At 38.6% G+C, this 22,458-nt stretch overlaps 1 protein-coding gene across 4 annotated transcripts in view; it reads left to right on the forward strand.

Annotated features, from left to right (window-relative positions):
- ATM (ATM serine/threonine kinase) overlaps nt 1–22,458 on the forward strand; it is a 124,308-nt gene that overhangs the window by 33,464 nt on the left and 68,386 nt on the right. For all 4 annotated transcript variants that reach the window (XM_040976893.1, XM_040976894.1, XM_040976895.1 and 1 more), the window contains 13 exons: nt 1,985–2,110; nt 3,571–3,696; nt 4,419–4,508; nt 5,570–5,741; nt 7,503–7,702; nt 9,182–9,264; nt 9,359–9,514; nt 10,632–10,707; nt 10,832–10,962; nt 14,085–14,205; nt 16,094–16,267; nt 19,067–19,236; nt 20,275–20,521. In XM_040976893.1, coding sequence (XP_040832827.1) covers nt 1,985–2,110; nt 3,571–3,696; nt 4,419–4,508; nt 5,570–5,741; nt 7,503–7,702; nt 9,182–9,264; nt 9,359–9,514; nt 10,632–10,707; nt 10,832–10,962; nt 14,085–14,205; nt 16,094–16,267; nt 19,067–19,236; nt 20,275–20,521 — 1,872 coding nt within the window. The remainder of the gene's footprint in view (nt 1–1,984; nt 2,111–3,570; nt 3,697–4,418; nt 4,509–5,569; nt 5,742–7,502; nt 7,703–9,181; nt 9,265–9,358; nt 9,515–10,631; nt 10,708–10,831; nt 10,963–14,084; nt 14,206–16,093; nt 16,268–19,066; nt 19,237–20,274; nt 20,522–22,458) is intronic.

Genomic DNA, 22,458 nt, shown 5'->3' on the forward strand with positions numbered 1-22,458 from the left:
ACGAACCTCAGTATATGTGACGGAGATGTTACAGCAACAGAAAAGTACAAAATTTAAATAGGTCTATTAAATTTTGGTGGCATTTAAGAGGGGTGTGTAGTACTCTGGTATTGTTATGATTTCCTTTGTCATGTGTGTGTGTGTGTGTGTGTGTGTGTGTGTGTATATGTGTGTATAAGTGTAAGATCTCCCATCCACTTATTCATTCCCCAAGTGGCTGCAATGGCTGGAGCTGAGCCGATCCAAAGCCAGGAATCAGGAGTCTATTCCAGGTCTCCCACGTGGTTGAAGGGTCCCAAGGCTCTGGGCCAGTCTCTGTTGTTGTCCCAGATCACAAACAGAGAGCTGGATGGGAAGTGGGCCACCAGGACACAAACCAGCATCCGTATGGCATCCCAGCCCATGCAAGGCAAGGACTTTAGCTGCTAGGCTACCATGCTGGGCCCTGCTTCATGTATATTATCTCTTGCCAGAACTCATGCTTCCACATAAACTCATTTTCTACCCATTTCTGTGTATTCAGATTATCCACATGTTAAACGCTCTTAGTTATTTTCATGGTAGTTACTATTTCATATTTTTAAATCAAATTTTTGTGGCCTGCAGCATCTTCATTATATCGTTTTATGTATGGTTTGTGTTAAAATATCTTTTTAACTGTGCTATAAACGCCTTCAAAGTGTATGTATGTATTTATTTATTTATTTTTTACTCTGTGTGCATGACCTGGAAAATCATTCCCACTCCTGGCTTCACACTGGCTCAGCTCCAACGTGTGGGCTTAGTGGAGTGGCCCAGTGGGTGGAAGATCTGTTTTTGTCTCTGCTTCTCTCTCTGTCAATCTGCTTTTCAAACATAGACACACACACAACAAACCAAAATGGTTGAAGTTAAGGAAGGAGTGAGTTGAATAACCAGGCACGATGATCCAAGGAGCCTAGGGTGGGCAGTGCGTGCCTGTCTTATGTCTCTTAGCTTTGGGGACTGACATTCAGTTATGTCTCAGTTGTATCTGTTCTCACTTTAAAATAATCTATTATTTTCTTTTATGATGCTGTTTTATATAATGTAGAAGCAGGGAATATTAAAATCTTGTCTTACCATATAATACTATCTTACATATTTTGTGAAATTGTCTAAATCGTATCTATTAGGAATATATTTTGCGTCAGTCTGGAAGCTCAAAAACAATCAGTGCAGACACTCAGAATGCCTTGCTTGGAGTAGGTGTTCTGGTCCAGAGTAAGCCACTGCTTGTGCCATTTTCATCCCGCTTCAGGTGCCTGGCATTGAGTCCCACTCCACTTTCCATCCAGCTTCGTATTGATGGATCTGGGAGTTAGCAGATGTTGGCCAAGGTGCTGCCATACACTCTGGAGACCTGAAAGTAGTTTCTGGCTCATGACTATGATTTAGCCAGCCCTAGCTGTTGTGGGCATTTCCGGGCAGAGTGAATTTTTTGATGGAAGGTTTCTGTCTTTATTGTCAGTGTGTTTTTCAAATGAGTAAGCAAGTAATTTTTATATGCATTTAATTCTTAATCATGTTGTAAAACTTGGAAACATTAACTTTCCAGTAAAAACTTTCTTTTTGAAGATGTGTTTATAAGTTATAAATAATTACTGGGAGAGGGACCTCTGAGGACCCACCTCAGTTGGGGCTCAGCCAGTCAGATGCCTGGACCCAGGTCATGAATCTGGGTCTGCCACACTGACCATCCTTTGCTCTTTCCAGTGCACATAGGTGTGGTGCTGGGTCGGAAACAGAGCAACTGATAATTGAACTTGTGCCCATGTATGTAGTTTGCTGGCATCATAGGCTACTATTGAACTCAGTGTGTTATAAAACCAGTCTGTCAGAATTTTCATCTTTACTCATTACTACCTCAGATTTTGTTTTCGATATGTACATAAAATTTGCTCTTACAAAAAATAATTCTGAAGTACCCCAAATTACTACTAATATTTTAAATTTATGATTTCAGATTACAAATTCAGAAATACTCGTGCGGTGTTCAAGTCTTTTGGTGGGTGTCCTTGGCTGCTATTCTTACTTGGGCGTAATAGCTGAAGAAGAAGCATGTAAATCAGAATTGTTCCATAAGGCCAAGGTGGGAGAATTTGTGTTAATAAAGTTTTTGGTGTATTTGCATGAACTAGTTATTTGAGGAAATTGGTGTATTTGTTTAGGAAACTAAATTTTATATAGGTTGACCATTCCTAATTGAGACCAAAGATATTATTAAATCTGAAACTTTGCTAACATGACTCTACAAGTAGAAAATTCCCTTCCCAACTAATTTGATCATAGTTAAAATGGATATATGTAACACATAATTATGTATTGCCTTCAGAAGGTTGAGGGTATAAGGTATATATGAAATGAATTAATTTTGTGTTTGGTCTTGGGTTATAAGCAAATATTCTACCATGTGAGAAAAATCTGAAATGTTTCTTATCACTTTTTATAAGGGATACTCAGCCTGTATAGTTAACTCTTTTCTTAAAATTTACTTATTTTATTATTCTCATTTTTAAATATTTATTTTTATTGGAAAGGCAGATATACAGAGAGGAGAGACAGAGGATGATCTTCTGTCTGATGATTCACTCTAAGCCGCAGTGGTTGGAGTTGAGCTGATCCAAAGCCAGGAGCTTCTTCTGGGTCTCTCACATGGGTGTAGGGTCCCAAAGCTTTGAGCCGTCCTCGACTGCTTCCCCAGGCTACAAGCGGGGAGCTGGATCGGAAGTGGGGCCGCCTGGATTAGAACTGGTACCCACATGGGATCCTGGTGCATTCAAGGCGAGGACTTAGGCCATCACACAGAGCCCTAATTTATTTATTCGAAAGGCAAATTACAGAGAGGAGAGACAGAAGTATCCTTCATCCATGATTCATTCCCCAAATGGCCACAATAGCCAGAGCTGAGCCAACCTGAAGCCAGGAACCAGGAGATGCTTCTGCATCTCCCACATTGGAGTAGGGCACCAAGACTTCGTCCCATCCTCGACTGTCCTCCAAGGACGCAGGCTGGGAACTGGATGGGAATTATAGCAGCCAGGACACAAACTGACACCTATATGGGATCCTGGTGATTGCAAGGCGAGGATTTAGCCACTAAGCCATTGCATCATACCCGTTAGTTAACTGTTGTTTTTGGTGTCTGAGAAGAAATATATTGCATGTGCTTTTCTGTTGTTATTCTTTTTAATTTAAAAAAATCTGTTTACTTATTTGAAAGGCAGAGTTACAGAGGAAAGAGAGAGGGAGACCAGACAGTTTCCCTCCGCGGGTTTTACTTTCCCAGTCCCTGTGACGTGAACCTATGCTCATGTGTGATGCTAGGTGTTGCACGTGGGTGCTTAACTCTTGGCACTGTTCTGCAGTACAAGTGCCTTGATACTTTTGTTAGTGAGATGATTTGCAAAAAAAAAAATAAAGTTTCAGCTTTGCCATTTTCTAATTATGATCATATACTGGAACTTGCATAAGATGTTATCTGTAGAATAAAACTTTACAAAACAATCCTAAACTATACTATTAGTTACAATTTGATTTTTCCCTTCTTAGTCCCTAATGCAGTGTGCTGGAGAAAGTATCACTCTGTTTAAAAATAAGACAAATGAAGACTCTAGAATTGGTTCATTGAGAAGTATGATGCATCTATGTACAAGCTACTTGTGTAACTGTATCAAGGTAGGATATTCTTAGTAGGATAGCCTATAGATCTCTCATTGGTTTTGCTGTGTTTTTTTTATAACCTGAGTTAAACTGAACCATAAAGATAATAGTCTGATTTTATCATTAAAACTTTTGAGTTTTCCCAGCCTCTTTTATGTTATAGCAAGCTAGGTGATACTATAATTCCTGGCATGTTTCCATTTATTCAATAAAAAGGTGCTCACTATAAGCCATTGCAGGGCTAGTGTGCATCACAAAGGTAATTCTTGCACAAACATTACTTCTTTTCTCCACATGGTCTTAGTATAGCATTTGATGGAAATAGAAATGCTATTTGTAATCTGGTTTTGATTTGGAGGAGAACTGTGAAGTTCACCCAGCCATGCCTGAATGTAGCCAGTGCAGCTGTAAGTGCTTAACCTTGTATCAGTGTTATTAGTGTTTGTTTTTGGTTTTGCATTTTGGTTTTCTGCCATTTACAGATTGCTAAGAATAGGAGTGAAAAAGAAAATTGCTAACTCCAATTGCTACTTCTGTTTAGTATAATAAGCTCTTAAAGTTCTTTAGTCACATTTGTATTAAAACACATCCAGTTATCATTATTTTAAGAAGTTACTGCTTCTGAACAATTTATAGTTTGCCTTTATAGTAAATCTTTATATACATTTTGAAATAGAGTAAATAATATTTGCCAAGAGGAATTTTTAGTTTATTGCTTGTTTCTGTTTTAATTATAGCAAAATCCAAGTAAGACCATATCTGGCTTTTTCCTACGATTATTAACGTCAAAGCTAGTGAATGACATTGCAGATATTTGTAAAAATTTAGTAAGTATGATTATTATCTTACCATACTTAACGTTTATACAGTGTGTATTTTTTCTTGTTAAAACGTCTTAAATAGTGCTGCACCTCATAATGTATATCATCGTAAGTATATTTTTTATGTGAGAATATTATATAATATGGTCCAGAGAAAATGTATTTGATTCCTTCTTAATGTCATTACCTAATATAGTCTTAGTAAATAATAAACTAAAAGATTGTTAGCTTAACATCCAGGCTCATACCTATTTTGGTATAATTCTGGCCAACATTTAAAACAATTATTTTTCTTAAAGAAAAAATCATTGCCAGATAATCCACATATTATTGTAGTATTGATATTTTTACTGTATGCAAATGGGCTTGTGCCTAGTATTCCGCATTGTCTGGAACAATGGCTGGCACATAAATAATTCTGTCAACTGAGAAAATTCTATGTCAATTCGTTACTGACACTTTTCCCTTTAACTATACTTACTTATAAGCTGTGTATAGCTATGCTTTATTTAAGTCGTAGTGTATGGTTAATTCTTCCTTTTGTGGATTTTATGTGTGTTTATTAAAAGCTCAGTTTTAAGTGACTTTTTTAAATACAACTCTAGGATAAAGATTCTTGAACTCTTGTTTTCTTGCAACTGTGTGAATTGATGATTATTTTTAATGGATATTGTCATTATCCCCACAAAATAGTTACACTAGTTTATGCTTCTCCACATAGCCTCATTAATTTGGGGTAATGTAGAAAAAAATTCTGAAAAGCACATTTTTATTATATATTGACAAGTTACAGTTTTATAACTTTACAGAGTACAAAGTAGTAATTTTTTTAGATACAGTGTGGCATGATTATATAACTTTGTATTATAAAGAATGCTTTATAAGGTTTGCATTTTGTTGTATAGCTGTACTTCAGTTTATGTATCAGTTTTCCCATTGAACATAAAGTAAAAATAACACCATTGCATTCATGGATACATGAGTCTTGAATTCTTCAGATTATTTTAACTGCTTTCTTCTGAAAGAAGCCTACTTGAAAGTAATATGTTTGCGTCTCTTCCTTGAAGGCAACTTTAATCAAAAAACCATTTGACTGCAGAGAAATGGAGTCAGAAGAAGATGATCCTAGTGAATGTCTGATGGAGGTGGAAGGTCCGTCATCCATGAGCCTCTTCAGTGACCCTCCTGCTGATAGTGTTGGTGATGCCAGTGAATTGGGAGAGAATCAGAGTGCTATTGGTAAATAGTCGTTTGCTGTTGGGATGTCTTCTACCTACTGTTTTTGAAGATGTATATGTTTAGTTGAAAGGAGAAATCAAGAGAACTTTCAGTTGCTGAGCCTAGCCAAAGGCAGGAGCTTACCTGGATCTCCATGTGGGTTCAAGGGCCCTAGTAATTGGGCTAGCTTCTGCTGCTTTCCCAAGCCATAAACAGTGAGCTTGGTTGGAAGTGGAGCAGCTGGGACTTGAACCAGTACTGTTCATTCCAGCTTCTGATAATGCACATTCTGGAATCCAGCAGGTAATGGTTCAGGTAGTTGGTCTCCTGCTACTTATTTGGGAGCATCGCATGGACATTTAAGAAATGAGCTAGCAGATGAGAGCATGTGGCCTCTTTCTGCCTCTCAAATAAATATAATGTCTTAAAGGAAATAAAACCATGTGATAGACTGGGCATTAGGAAACAGGAAGGAGAGTGAAAAATCATCCCTAATACTGTAGCTTGTGACTGTTTCTGTTACTTCTCCACAGAGCCCTTTATAATAACCAGAATCTTCCTTCATAAACTGTTTTGGGGAAGGGGCTGCCTGCAAAGGATGCACCCATCCGCAGTGCTTGCAGTGACTGGGACTCAGAACTCAATGCACATCACATCTCCCACATGCATGGCAGAAACCCCATTACTTGAGATGTTTGCTGCCTCCCAGGGTCTACATCCCTAAGTTGGATGCCACAACACTGACATGGAATGCAGCCATCTTACCCAGTAAACCAAGTGCCTGCTCTCATATATTTCTCACATCTTCTTTAAGAATAAATAAGTATTTTCCCCATGTAGATTTTATAATGCTGTTTTTTAAAAAGAAAAAAAAAATATCTGACAAAGTTAATAGAGGGAGAGCTGTATCTTTAGTCTCCTAGTTTGCTTCCCAGATGGCTGCAATGACGATGGCCAGGCCAGATTGAAACCAGAAGCTTCTTCCAGGTTCACTGTCAGGGTCCCAGACACTTGGGCCTTCTTCCACAGCTTTTCCAAGGCCATTTATAGGGATCAGGATTGGAAATGGAGCAGCCAGGACACAAAACATTGGCCATATGGAATGCTGTTTTTATGGGCAGTTTATATCTTATGCCACAACAGCTGCCTCTACTTTTTTTTTAAAGATTTATTTATTTTCATTGGAAAGTCAGGTATACAGAGAGGAAGATCGTCCGTCCGATGATTCATTCCCCAAGTGAGCACAACGGCTGATACTATGCTGATCCGAAGCCAGGATCCAGGAACCTCTTCCGGGTATCCCACATGGGTGCAGGGTCCCAAGGCTTTGGGCCACTCTCAACTGCTTTCCCAGGCCACAAGCAGGGAGCTGGCTGGGAAGTGGAGCTGCCGGGATTAGAACCGGCGCCCATATGGGATCCTGGCACGTTCAAGGCGAGGACTTTAGTCACTAGGCCATGCTGCCAGGCCCTGCCTCTACTTTTTAATGACTACTGTAATTTGGCCATGTTTTGGACCAATTTTTATTATCAGAAATTTGGGTTACTTTCTGTTTCCCTGTGATGAAGTATTATTGCAGTATATATTAATCTAAATAAATTTTTCCATATTTCAAGTATTTTTCAATGGCAGAATCCTTTTCATGGAGAATCTTTTGCATAATTAATTTCACTATAGTTTTGTTTTCCATATACATTTATTGGAATAGTGGATCAGGAAGATATTAAATACTGAGTTTAAAGAACCAAGACATCGCTGTTACTAAGTTCTTTTCATTTTTAGGTGCCATGAATCCATTAGCTGAAGAGTATCTGTCAAAGCAAGATCTCCTTCTTTTAGACATGCTCAAGTTCTTATGTATGTGTCTAACTGCTTCTCAAACCAATACTATGTCATTTAGAGCAGCTGATATTCGGAGAAAATTGTTAACACTAGTTGATTCTAGCATATTAGACCTTACGAAGTCTGTCCACCTACACATGGTGAGTTAAGTGAAATGAAAAACTCATTGATCTTGTCTCGTTATACTGACTAATGATGATAGCTTGACATGTGCCTTCGAAGATTTGAAACTACTTGCTTGAGAAATGAATGTGGTGCTAGTTATAAAACATACCTTTTAGTGTACTGTCAAAAAAGTTGAAAGGGCATGCTGAAATTTGGTAGATTATTCCCTTGATACGTAATTGTCAAGTTATTTTAGAATAGGTCAAGAAACATAGATATTAAATGTAAGAACATAATACATAGCTGTGTTTAAAAGCTTACTCCTACCTTTGACTTGATACTGTTGATGTATTTTTATTTTCAGTTCGTTATGATAGCATGTATTTTATTTTTCACTTTTCAAATATGTATCTCACTTTTCTAGCAGTAAAAAACTTAGCTTCCTATTTGACCTTAATATATTTACTTCAGCACTCAATTACTTTATTAATCTCCTAACCAGGGGGGCCAACTCCTTTACCCCAGCCCCAGTGCGTAATGGGATAAGAGCCCTAGGTTCAGTAAGAAGCTGAGTGGGTCCCTCACATGTTTCTGTTTCCAGAAAAGTGACACGTTTGCTAGTCCCTATTTAAGAGAAAATCGCTTGTCAGTCACTGGTAGATGACCTGGTTGTGTACCTAGCATGGGTGGGAGTGCATGCTGATCTTCCAGATCCAGCAAAATTTTTATGTATTCTGTTTGAGCCCCTGGTTTTAGCACTGCCAATTAGTCAGATTTCTAGCCCGAAGGGAAAATGTTGCATGTTTTTCTTGAAACTTTGATATTTAAAGGTATTTTAAAATACTCAGTAACATAAGGCTGATATCAAATATTGAACACATAATTTAATTTTTTTGTTAATGTCAAAGATGAAATAAGAAATAATGTATAGATGGTAGTATGTGTGTGAGGGGGAAGGTCCCCTTAGTTTATTAATACAGTTCAAAAATGGCATTTTCAAAAGTACCATTTAACTATTCCATTATACATGGCAGTTGCCAATCTACACTTGCTATTTGTAGTCCTGTATCAGATATTGTGAAGTCAGCACAATGGAAATAATTCATTGTGTTTGACTTGTTTCCGGCCTTCTGTTTTTTCTGCTTTCCAAAATTCATTAGTAGATAGATTTCAACTATTGAATTCTTTTATCCAAGCATTATCTGGGTTGTCGAGGTGGGAAGTAAACCTACTGTGCTTTCAGGTTCTTGTTGAATACTTAGCTACTATGATCATTTGTTGAATTTCCATAATAGCCAGATTGACATTTATTTACTCTAATACTTAATTTCCTAACCATATCAGATTAAGGTTGTTGGTAGTAGGATTAAAATCCAGCTGTTAGACTTGATAACTTTTCTTTAAATCATTTATCTTCTTGAATATTTATAGGTATGTGTGTATGTATACGGATATATACACTCAGTTGTATATGATATATGAAACAAACTGATTTTTTCTCCCTATTGTCTTAGTATTTAGTGCTTTTAAAGGAACTTCCCAGAGGAGAGTATCCCTTGCCAATGGAAGATGTTGTTGAACTTCTGAAACCACTATCGTAAGAAATTAAAGCCATGTTATGTTCACTTTAAATTTCTAAACTAACTGATGAGTTCTGTGAAGCTTACACAGGTAAACTTTTTCCACCACAGCAATGTGTGCTCTTTGTATCGCCGTGATCAAGATGTTTGTAAAACAATTTTAAACCATGTCCTTCCAGTAGTGACAAACCTAGGTCAAGGCAGTTCGGATACTGAAACCACAAGGGATGCTCAAGGACAGTTCCTGACAGTGATTGGGGCATTTTGGTGGGTACAAGCTGTTTTATTCAGTATTTGGTTTTCTTCTATCTCTTTGTACAAATGCATACTTTGCATTTCTGCATTAATGCAGAAGTAATCTAATCTGGATTAAATTTCTTCTGATTCCCCTATGTAGCTATTTATATCTTTTAATAATAGCAAAATGTAATTGACTTGGTGAAGTACTTTGTTTTGCCTAAAATGTGGCTAGCTAAATTTACATAATACATTTACCTTCAAATTTTGAGTCATTTGAGATTATTCAAAAACACTAGGAAATTGAATTAAAATGCAAATTTACTTGCTAAACAAAAAAAAAGTTTGACCTGTATGGTGAATGAAGAAATGCAACGGAACTAAATTGGATTATTCTTTCCAGAGTGACAAGGTTGTCATTATAGCTATCTGTTTAATTCATGCTTTATTGTCGTAGTCTCAGTTGAAATAATGCTGTTTAAAGAGGAATACATTTAGGTAATTAGAGACACAAGTATACATGAAGCTTCATACATGTATAAATCAGTATAGAATATGGCATTAAAATCTTGATATAATTAAAACATTTCTAAAATATGCAGTGGCATATCAGGCTTGTCCTCTGCCTGCAGTGCTAGCACCATTTGTGAGTGTCATTTCATGTCCTGGCTGCTCCATTTCCAATCCAGCTCCCTGCCTAGGAACTGGGAAAGCACTGCAAGATGGCTGATGACCTTGGGCCCCTGCACCCACTTGCAAAAAGTGGAAATGGAACAGCTAGGATTTGAACTGGCACTCATGTGGGATGCCAACTCCACAGTGATGGCTTTACTTGTTGTGCCACAGTGCTGACCCCTACTAAGATGGTTTAAAGTTTTTCATTTTAAAGCAGTTTACCAGATCGTGGTTAGCTGACATATGATAGCCTCAAACTGAGGCATAATTTTATGAAAAATGATAGTACACATTATAGTGAGCTCATTTTGAAACAAAATTCTTTTAACTTGGATTTTTGGGAGGGTGAATAATGATAATTAAATTTAGCAAAGAAAATTTTAAAGCTGCCTGTGTATTATTGTAAAAATCCAGTGATGTTTGTGTTTTTATTTGAGTGATTAATTGACATTGAAACACTTATTGATTTCAGGCATCTAGCGAGGGAGAAGAAATGCACATTTTCTGTAAGAGTGGCACTAGTAAAATGCCTTAAAACATTGCTGGAGGTAAGTTATTCCATGTCAGTAGGATCTCCACTAAAACCTGTAAGTCAGCTTTTATTTCTGTTCGTTAGTGAATGATTTTTCCCTTGGTATTTTGTATTCAGTGCTGGTTGTTCTTTTCCCACAGGCTGATCCTTACTCAAAATGGGCTATTCTTAATGTCATGGGTAAAGATTTTCCTGTAAATGAAGTATTTCCACAGTTTCTTGCTGATAATCATCACCAAGTTCGCATGTTGGCTGCAGAATCCATCAATAGGTAACTGATCAAGTATTAGTGACGTGTGTTTGTAATGATGCAATATGTAACAGTGCAATATGTAACAGTCACAGATTTCTAGTTGATGTATGAAAAATAACACTGACAGCAATTACTTATACCTGGCATTTATGTTTTCTGTTAATTTTGAAAATTTTCTCACTTAAATACTATTGTTTTCTCACATATGTAGATAAAAATGTGGACTTGGGTAAAATAACTTATTTGGTGGTAGAGAAATTGTGTGATTTGAATGAGGCATATCTCATGCTAAAGGGAGGTACAGAATATTGGATTGTCCCATGATTATATATGATTTAACACACTTCATATTGGGCTCATTGTAATTATGTTTATTGGGGTGAACATGCAGTTGGGCACTACGGTTATTCTGTCATGAGGATTTCTTTTATGCTTGAGTACCTAAATAAACACTATTTTTTCTTTTAAAATGATTTATTTTTTTATTGGAAAGGCAGATGTACAGAAAAAGATCTTCCCTCTGCTGATTTGCTCCCCATGTGACCACAACTGCTGGAGCTGAGCCAAAGCCAGTAGCTTCTTATGAGTCCCCCAAGCGGGTACAGGTTCCTAAGGTTTGGGACGATCCTATACTGCTTTGCCAGGCTAAAGGCAGGGAGCTGGATGGGAAGTAGAACAGCCAGGGCATGAACTGGTGCCCATTTGGTATCCCAGTTCGCAAGGTGAGGATTTAGCCACTAGCCTATTGCGCTGGGCCCTGAATTACTATTTTTTACCACATTCAGCTATTTGTATTCCAAAAGAATATAAATACAAAACACGTTAGCTTTTTTCTACTCACTCATATGTATCTTTACCATTTAAAACAATATTTGTCATGTGCTAGGTGTTCCATAACTAATTATAAAGTAAATGAATATACTTGCCAAAAGAAATTCTATGATGCTTCGAAAACATTGAAGCAAGGTCCAGCATCATTGTGTAGCTAGTTAAGCCTACAACACTAGCATGCCATGTGGTTGTAGTTTGTGTTCTTGCTGCTCCACTTCCCATCCAGCTCCTTGCTAATGACCTGAGAAAGCACCGAAAGATAGCCCAAGTGCTTGAGTCCTGTCTTGTACATGGGCCCGTGGGTGAAGCTCCTGGCTTTGGCCTGTCCCAGACCTCTTTGTTGAGATCATGTGTATAGTGAACCAGGAGGTCAAAGATACTTTGCACCCTGTATTTCTTTGTTTTCCTCTCTGTAACTCTGCCTTTAAAATAAATATTTTTTTTTCAACTGGAGCAAACATTTGATTAACTTTACTGAGCAAATTTAAGTGACCCATAATAGGAGCTCACTGTAAAGAAATTATCCAGGCCCAGAGCCATAGCTCAGTGGCTTAAGTCCTCACCTTCCAAGGGCTAGAATCCCATACGGGCACCAGTGTGTGTTTGGCTGCTTCAGTTCCTACCCAGCTCCCTGCATGTGGTCTGGGAAAGCAGTAGAGGATGGCCCAAAACCTGCAACCATGTGGGAGACCTGGAAGCAGATCTGGGCTCTTGGCTTAAGAGTGACTCAGTTCCAGCTGTTGTGGCCTCTTGGGGAGTGAAGCAGCAGATAAGAAATCTTTCTGTTTCTGCTTGTCTCTGTAAATTTGATTTGCCTTTCCAATTAAAAAAAATAAATATTTAAAAAATGTATCTGATCATTAACATAAATGTTAGAAATAACGTGTCCAAAATTTCAATATGTTGAGAGTGGTATATTCCTCTAGTGTAGGGCTCTTTTCAGTAAGATCATGCTGTGTTTGCTAGACCTTAATAAGTTTCACAGATAAACTATATGCTGATGTTAAAGGTTTTGGGTTATTTAAGACCATATTTTGAAGGTAATAAAATACTGTGTCTGTGACAGTGAAGGTTCACAACAGTACAAATCAAAGATTGATATGTTTTTAAAACTTTTAAAGAAAATTTGAGAGGTAGAAAGAAAGGGTTGAGAGGAGCCAGCAGACAGAGAACTCTCATTGGTGGTTTATTCATCAAATACTTGGAGTGGCTGAGACAGTAACAGGGCAGAACCACGAGATAGGAACCCAGTCTGTGTCTGCCTGTGCGGGTGGCAGGAGTCCAGATTATATCAGCCATCACTGTTGCTGCCCTGGGTCTTCATTGTCAGGTACCTGGAGTAATTCACTGTAATAGGGAATCAGGTCGAAATGAAGCCATCTTTACCATATGACTAACTACTCTCTGTTGTTTTTGAATGAGAAATTAGCAGTTGATTTTTTTTCCATTTTATTTGTTATCTACCTTGTTGCCGTCTTTATATAGAAATTATAGTAATGGGCCTGGTATGGTAGCCTAGTGGCTAAAGTTCTTGCCTTGCATGCACCAGGATCCTATATGGGCAGTGGTTCTAATCTCAGCAGTTCTACTTCCCATCAAGCCCATGGCCTGGGAAAGCAGTTGAGGACGACCCATAGCCTTGGGACTCTGCACCCGTATGGAAGACCCAGAAGAGGCTATGGACTCATGACTTTGGGTCAGCTCAGCTCCAGCTGTTTCAACCACTTGAGGAGTGAATCAGCAGATGGAAGATCTTTTTGCCTCTCCTCCCCTCTGTATACCTGGCTTTCCAATGAAAATAAATAAATCTTTAAAAAAAATTATAATGAAAAATCATGAACAAAAAAATAAAACTTTTCCTCATGTATATGAGAGACAGAAGTGTTGTCCTTAACTACATGGGCATTGTGTAAAAGATACTGCTCACTTTTTCTTCTATCACATGTGATTCAAATGGAACATCAAGATATTAAATTGATCACTTAAGAGTGATGAAATAAGATGGTACTTAAAATGCTTGGCAATTGCGGTGCATGGGTTTCAAAATGGCCTGAATTTTGACCTCCCCTATTTGTGTTAGAAAAGGCTGACAGTGCTGACTGTGGACTCTATGGTTAGTGTTTCAACAGAGAAGACTTTATCTCTTAGTGCCAGTCAGCTGCTGCTCAGCTTGAAATAGCACTGAACTCCAATATCTTTTGAAACCTCAGTTGAGTTTAAAGGAAGTGACATGTTAGTATGTCTCATGAAACGAAATTTTGCTATGATGTTAGAAATGTGTTTAAAATAAACTTTTTTTTTTCCAAAAGACTATTCCAAGATATGAAACAAGGAGATTCACCTAGATTGTTGAAAGCACTTCCGTTGAAGCTCCAACAGACAGCTTTTGAAAATGCATATTTGAAAGCTCAGGAAGGAATGAGAGAATTGGTAATTTGTTAATGAATATTCCTTATCTTAAGATTCCTGTAACTATCTTCTGTTAATTGATTATATTTGGCATAAGACAGTTTTAATTCATTCTTTCACAGTATATAATTTGTCTACAACTGCTGTATGAATTGAATGAACTTATGTTACTTAAGAAACATTGGAATGACGAGACAGACACTGGTGTAGCTGATAAAACTGCCCCCTGTGATGCCATCATCCCCATATGGGACTAATTTTATTTCTGGCTGTTCCAGTTCTGACCCAGGTCGCTGCTAATATGCCTGAGAAGGCAGTGGAAGATGGCTCAAGTCCTTAGACCCCTGCACTCATGTGGGAGACCCAGAAATTGTTACTGGCATCAGAATCAGCCTAACTCTAGGCACCATGACCATTTTGGGAGTGAACTAGAAGATGGCAGATCTCTCTAACTCTGACTTTCAAATGAATAAATAAATTGTTAAAAAAAAAAAGAATGAATCAGGTAGAAGTTCTTTTGGTTTATCTTAGTTGTTAAATAGGGGAAGAAAAATCCTACCATCTTTTTGTGAATACAAATGGCTTCCATTTACATTTAAAATATTCCATGTAATATATAACTAAGTTAAAACATGGCAGTAGAACTGAATAGATTACACCTTGTGGTTTTCGCTTGTCTCTGTAGAATAATAATTTTCTTAGTGTTCAGTTACATGTATTTGTGCCTTCAGTTATTTCTAAATATGAGATAGTTAAATAGTTATCTAAAAAAAAATGGTTATCTGTATTAATGGGAAACTACAAATGACATTTGCATGACCAAATCTGAATTTAGAAAAGGATTTTCACAGATTGGAAAGAAGGGTGTAAATGCTATAGGATTTAATAGAGGTGATATATATTATCCGTTTTATGTCAGCCTATCTATAAATAGAATCTTTTCTGACAAGTCATTTGTAAGACAATCCACTTGTTTATGTCCAAGATCCTATTATGAATTAACATTGTTAATTCATGACAGAGTAAGTGAGTTCTGTTACATGTCATCCTTGTCAACATTTTAACAAACAGTGCTGATAAAAAAAAACTTGAGTCTGCTATGTTTTTACTTTTTTTAGTACATTATTTCTTATGTTTACATAGTTGAAAAGGAAAATATGCCATGTTTATTAAAAGTATTTGAAGTGTATTTGCTTTCAACCAAAAGTAGATTTGAATGAAGATTCCTAAGGTATATTTAGTTCTGTATTTTAGAAGGAATGTGAAGGAGCTAACACAATGGAAAGCTCATATCTGTTTTCAAAGATGCCAATGATTTGTCATTCAGTAAGAGATTTGGTACTTAACTTTATTATTTTTTTTCCTAATTTTATTTTTTATTAAAAATAAATAAAACAAATAAAAATAAATAAATAAATAAATAAAAATAAATCTTCCATCTGCTGGTTCACTTTCCCAAATGGCTGCAATGGCCAGAGCTGAGCCAATCTGAAGGCAGGAGCCAGAAGGTTCTTCTGGGTCTCCATGCAGGTACAGGGTCCCAAGGCTTTGGGCCGTCCTCGACTACTTTCCCAGGACACAGGCAGGGAGCTGGATGGGAAATGGAGCAGCCAGGATACAAACTGGTGTTCATATAGGATCCCAGTGCTTACCAGGTGAGGATTTAGTCTTTGCCCTGTCAAGTTATTTATTTCTCTTTATCATCCCTTTCCGTAGGATCTTAGGAAGAGCAGTGCTTCCTAATTTAGGAAACTGATTTTCTCAAAATCTCTAATCTTAGTTTCATCACTGTAGGATATAAAACTTCCCAGTCCACTTAGAAGTTGTTATGAATTCTCTGATTTTTGTTTAATGAACTCATTTATAATGTTCAGATATTTACATCATTGTTTTTAAAATTCTTTTAAAGTCCCACAGTGCTGCGAACTCTGAAGTTTTGGATGAGATTCATAATAGAAAATCTGTTCTATTGATGGTAATTGCTGTGGTTTTATGCTGTAGCCCTGTTTGTGAAAAGCAGGCTTTGTTTGCCCTGTGCAAATCTGTGAAAGAGAATGGATTGGAGACTCACCTTGTGAAAAAGGTACATGTGAATGACTGTTTATTATTACTGTTGTGTTTATTATTAATCATAATCCTCCTTGGTTAGCTGCTTTTTTTAAAAATTTTTTTTATTGGAAAGGCAGATATACAGAGAGGAGAGACAGAGAGGAAGATCTTTCGTCCGATGATTGACTCCCCAAGTGAGCACAACGGCCGATGCTATGCTGATCCAAAGCCAGGAGCCTCTTCCAGGTCTCCACGCGGGTGCAGGGTCCCAAAGCTTTGGGCCGTTCTCGACTGCTTTCCCGGGTCACAGGCAGGGAGCTGGAAGGGAAGTGGGGCAGCCAAGATAGAACCGGCGCCCATATGGGATCCCGGGCGTGCAAGGCGAGGACCTTAACCACTGCACCACCGTGCCGGGCCCCTGTTAGCTTTTTTTAAAATTGTTTTAGTTACAAAGTCAGATATACACAGAGGAAGATCTTCCATCCGATGATTCACTCCCCAAGTGACCACAACGGCCTGAGCTGTGCTGATCTGAAGCCAGGATCCCGGAGCCTCCTCCAAGTTTCCCATTCAGATGCAGCGTCTCAAGGCTTTGGACCATCTTTGATGGCTTTCCCAGGCCACAGGCAGGGAGCTGGATGGGCAGAGTGGCCCCTGACCCCAAACTGGCATCCATATGGGATTCGGTGGGGTGAAAGCAAAAACTTTAGCCAGGCTATCGCTCTGAGCCCCTGCGTAAGGTTTTTACCAGAATGGTTAAAGATGTATTTTTTTAAATGACTCCTGCTTAAGAGTTAGAAATTATGTTTGAAGTTGTAAATGCTGACAGGAAAGCAGTTACTAAATGGTTACAGGAAAGCAACTTACTAAATGGTTTGCTTATTGGTATGTGTTTTTGACATTCCATTTAAGAGCGTTTTACAGGTATTCATTAAACTAAGTTAGGTAAATGACCACATGTACTAGCTCTAGAATAGCCTTTATTTAGGAGAAGTGTGTGGAGACAAGAACAATATCAGTGGTATTGCCCAGCCGACTCTGTAGCTCAGTGGGATCTATTAGGGTCAGAGGTTAGTTTTAGGGCCGTGAGGCTTATATTAGGGGAGAATTGAGGTCCAATCTTTTTACGTTTATATTAGCAAGGTGTTATAGTTTGTCAGACTACCTACTGTTATAGCACCTCAGCTTTGATAGCTTGAGGAGTTCCAGGTTTTTCTATTGTAGATTTTTATATGATGGGTTATTGGATGATAAACTGTTTAGCATTGTATCAGTATGATTTCCATGGAACTTTATACTACACCATAGACTAATATTTAGGTGATTGTTCTTAAATAAATTCACATTTTACTTTTTAGAATTAAGGAGAGTGGGCCCTATGTGATAGCCTAGTGACTAAAGTCATAGCCTTGCACACGCCAGGGTCCCAACTGAGTGCCAGCTAATGTCCAGGCTGCTCCACTTCCCATTCAGCTCTCTGCCTGAGGCCTAGGAAAACAGTAGAGGATGGCTCAAAACCTTGTGACTCTGCCTCAATGTGGGAGACTTGGAAGAAGCTCTTGGCTCCTGCCTTCAGATTGGCTGAGCTCCAGCTGTTGCGGCCCCTTGGGTAGTGAACCAGCAGATGGAAGATCTTCCTCTCTGTCTCTCCTCTCTCTGAATCTATTCAGCTGTCTAGTGTCTGTTTTCATTCTTGTATCTTATAGTATTCAAGCACGATTTTTACTGCACTTGGCAGATTTTAGGCTCAGTGCAAAGTGCCTTATAACTCTAACATGCCATATGTTAACAATTGAAGTGCAGAACAGTTTTAGTGGGGGTGTGCAGAGAAATCTTCAATGCCTTAGTGAGGAGTAACTAATCTTTGTGTCTTACCTAGTAAGGTATACGTGAGACAAAGCTTACTGTTTCCTGTCCAGTTCTAAGCTTTCCTTGTTCTCTGTCTATCTAATTTGAGGGGGAGGGAGTCCTCCAGAGTGACCCTGATGGTCCTTGCAAGAGAGGGTGGAGATCCAAAGTTTGAACTAAGTAAGGATCAGAGAAAGCTTCCTTACCGAGTTCTAAAGAAAGTTTACTGTTCTGTTTCTGAGGTCCGCTCAGGGCTCCCGGCTAGTGTTCCAAGGACATTAGATCCTGTGAGGAAAGATCTGGGCAACTTCCATCCCATGTGGGAGATTCGAGAGGGAGTAGATGACCTCAGAGTTTTTGGCCTCTGAGGGCACGCCAATTCCCCATGGTCTCCTTGGCAGTTGGAATATAGTCCTTGGTGCCCATACTGCTATTCCTTGGTGAGGATCCGGGAGTCTCCAGGGTTGGGATACAAGCCTCCTCCTGTCTTGCTCCACTCTGGGGTCCCGCCCTGCTCTGTGCATATGACCTCTTGTTAAGAGGTTGTCAGAATCGCTCTTGATTCTTTATAGTTTGTCTTTATAGTTTAACTAATGTATAATGCTGATTCAGGTCTGCTGTCTGTAAGTTATCTGTTATATTCTTGATAGGTTAGACTGAACATCTTCCTCACATACTCTGAAAAGGTAGAATATTTCTCTAACTTTGATATAATGTTTCTATTTATTTGAGAACTTTTTCCCGTAGACCTTCCTTTTAGATTTAATCAGATAATGAAATCTGTAAAATTTTTTTTTATGTAACATTTCTTAAGAGTTTACTATGCCCCATATACAATGCCAGTTATATAAAATGTGGGTTTTAATTTTTTCTTTTATTCTGCATCTTGCTGATTAAAAACAGTATAGACAAGCCAAGCACATGTTTATTAAGGAAGACTTAAATTACTTCATTTTCTAAAAGTGCCAACTTTTGATTTTTGTAGGTTTTGGAGAAAGTTTCTGAAACTTTTGGATATAGAAATTTAGAAGACTTTATGGCTTCTCATTTAGATTATTTGATTTTGGAATGGCTAAATTGTCAAAATGCTGAATATAGCTTATCTTCTTTTCCTTATATTTTATTAAACTACAGAAATGTTGAAGACTTCTATAGGTAGGTTTATATATGGCATATGTGAAATGTGTAGTTTAAAATTAGGTTATCATGTTTGACTGTTCCCACTGCATACAGATGAGAGGCTGCGCGGTGTGAGAAGCGGGATGACTTAATGTAATAGTTGATGAAAATAGTTGCTGGACTTTGGATTTGATCCTAGCTGTGGAAATATCCAGCTGTGGGAGTTGGGCAACTCATGCAACACTCAGTGAAGTATGAGAGTTTTACAGAATCTTTAGTGTTGCCTTTAGCATTAATACTTGACAAACTCCTCTTTGAAAAAGTAAAAGATAAGTTACTCATGGCAGATTATTTTTGTCCTATTCTTCATTTGAGTTCCTGGACTCTATGGATATTTAGTATTTCTGTTCAAATTAGAAGTTTAAGGAGAAGTATTCATTTTGCTTATTGTGTAAAAGAGATTTTTGGGAAGAATGAGAGGTTTGAAACATTTGACAAGTCATATTTAGGGGCCGGTATTAATGGCCCATCAAGTTAAGTTCGTACCCACAAGTGAATGAGTTCAGGCTGCTCCACTTCTCATTAAGTCAGATGCCCTCAGTGATGCCTGGTTGGGACTGACCCTGGGGACCAGCACTCAGTCCAGGTCTCCAAAGTGGGTAGCATGGATCTAGTTGCTTGAGCTATCGCTAGACACCTCCCAGGTTGTACAAGGAGTTGGAATTGCAAACTCAGCCAGGACTGAACCCAAAGCTCTCTGATGTGAGATATAAGGATCCCAGCTAACAATATGAGTTGTCAGGCCAAGTTTCCAATTCCATTTTCCACACTTTTTTTTGTTTTTGTTTAAATCACAGAATTAAGGTGAACAGCTCCAGCTGTGTTTTTAAGGTATAATTATTTAGAATTTGTTTAGCTTTATTTCTTCATTCATACGTTAGAGTAGAACTGATACCAATAAAGTTCTTCTCTAAGATTGAGTGTAAGAAAGTTTTATGTTTAAGTATTGTCTTATAATATTTTACTTTGAAAAATTACATATGGCCAAATTTTAATTTTTTTTTGTATTTTTAGATCTTGTTACAAAATACTAATTCCACATCTGGTGATTAGAAGTCATTTTGATGAGGTGAAAGCCATTGCTAACCAAATTCAAGAGGATTGGAAAAGTCTTCTGATAGACTGCTTTCCCAAGATTCTTGTGAATATCCTTCCTTATTTTGCGTATGAGGGCACAGCAGATGGTGGGATGGCACAGCAAAGAGAGACTGCTGCTGTGGTTTATGATACACTGAAAAGTGAAAGCTTCCTGGGAAAGCAGGTATGCTTCAATGTCACTTATTTTTTATTTTCCAATACATGGTTTAAGTTTTACATTTTTAGGTTTTTAGTCATCATATATATAACTGAAGTTAGCTTATGGTAGTTCCAAATAAAGCCAACCCATGCATTTTTTGTTACTGTATGATATTTTCTCCCTTTTAAGTAAAAGTGGAAATGCTTTTCATTTGAAATACCCAAGAAGAAACAGCAGGAAAAAAAAAAACTTTTAGGAAAATTTATTTGTGCTTTGTGCTTATTTATATTTTGTCTTAGTTACCAGTAGTAAACAACTTTAAGCTAGTTAAGTTCAAGAGATCCTGAACACTGTATATGGAAGACCTTCATCACTCTCTTCAAATATCAGTGTGCTTTCCATCTTCCCAGGAAAAATCCCATGCCAAATTCCCAGTTGCTGTTTGCTCTTTTTTTTTTCAATCAATATCCTCAATCACAGAGGTTGACATTGTGGTGTAGCACATGAATCTTCTACCTGTGGTGCTGGCTTTCCGTGTCTGCCCTCGTTTGAGTCCTGGGTACTCCACTTGCAATCTAGTTCCCTGCCCTTGGCCTGGGAAGCAGCATAAGATAGCCATAGGTTGGGCCCGGCGCGGTGGCGCAAGTGGTTAAAGGTCCTCGCCTTGCACGCCCGGGATCCCATATGGGCGCCGGTTCTAATCCCGGCAGCCCTGCTTCCCTTCCAGCTCCCTGCCTGTGGCCTGGGAAGGCAGTCGAGGACGGCCCAAAGCTTTGGGAACCTGCACCCTCGTGGTGTGGGAGACCCGGAAAAGGCTCCTGGCTTCAGATCGGCATAGTATCGGCCCGTTGCGCTCACTTGGGGAGTGAATCATCGGATGGAAGATCTTCCTCTCTGTCTCTCCTCTCTGTATATCTGCCTTTCCAATAAAAAAATAATAAAAATAAATCTTTTAAAAAAAAAATAGCCATAGGTCTCTGTGCCCATGTGGGAAACCTGGAAGAACCTTCTGGCTCCTGCCTTCAGACTGGCCCATCCCTGAGCATTGCAGCCATTAGAGGAGTCAGCCAGCCAATAGAACATCTGTTTGTCTTTCTTTCTCTGTAACCCTGACTTAAAATAAAACTTAAATAATTTTTCAACGTTAAATAATAATTTTGAAAGGCACTGTGACGAAAGAGCATCTATCTACTGCTTGACCGCCCCCCCCCAATGGCCATAATAGCCAGAATTTGTTCAAGCTGAAGCCAAGAGCCAGGAACTTTGTAATTCTATTTGAGTTTCCCATATGGGTATTAGAGCCCAAGTACTTGGACCATTTTATGCTGCTTTCCCAGGCCTTGTTAGGAAGGAGGTGAATCCAAAGCAGAGCGGCCAGAGCTTGAATCATTACTCTGATATGAGACATTAGCATGTGGTGGCTTAATGCAGTGCACCACAATGCAGGCCCCATAATTCAGTTTTAATTTCAGTTTGTTGCTTACTATTAGCCTTATCTATCATGCAAACATTGTAAAGATAGGACTCTTGTCTTTTTTTTTTTTTAAAGATTTATTTTTATTATTTTTTCATTGGAAAGGCAGATATACAGAGAGGAGAGACAGAGAGGAAGATCTTCCGTCCGATGATTCACTCCCCAAGTGAGCGCAACGGGCCGATACTATGCCGATCCGAAGCCAGGAGCCTCTTCCGGGTCTCCCACGTGGGTGCAGGTTCCCAAAGCTTTGGGCTGTCCTCGACTGCTTTCCCAGGCCACAGGCAGGGAGCTGGAAGGGAAGCAGGGCTGCCGGGATTAGAACCGGCGCCCATATGGGATCCCGGGCGTGCAAGGCGAGGACCTTTAACCACTTGCGCCACCGCACCGGGCCCGGACTCTTGTCTTTTTGTGGTGGGGAGGGCAGAGGGCTGAATTTCTCCAACTACTTATTTATTGGGTGCTCATTGAACTTTTTTTGTGATTT

This window comes from Ochotona curzoniae, unplaced genomic scaffold (genome assembly GCF_017591425.1).
Source record: "Ochotona curzoniae isolate NIBS_2020 unplaced genomic scaffold, NIBS_Ocur_1.0 contig_2723, whole genome shotgun sequence".
Taxonomy (NCBI): Eukaryota; Metazoa; Chordata; class Mammalia; order Lagomorpha; family Ochotonidae; genus Ochotona; species Ochotona curzoniae.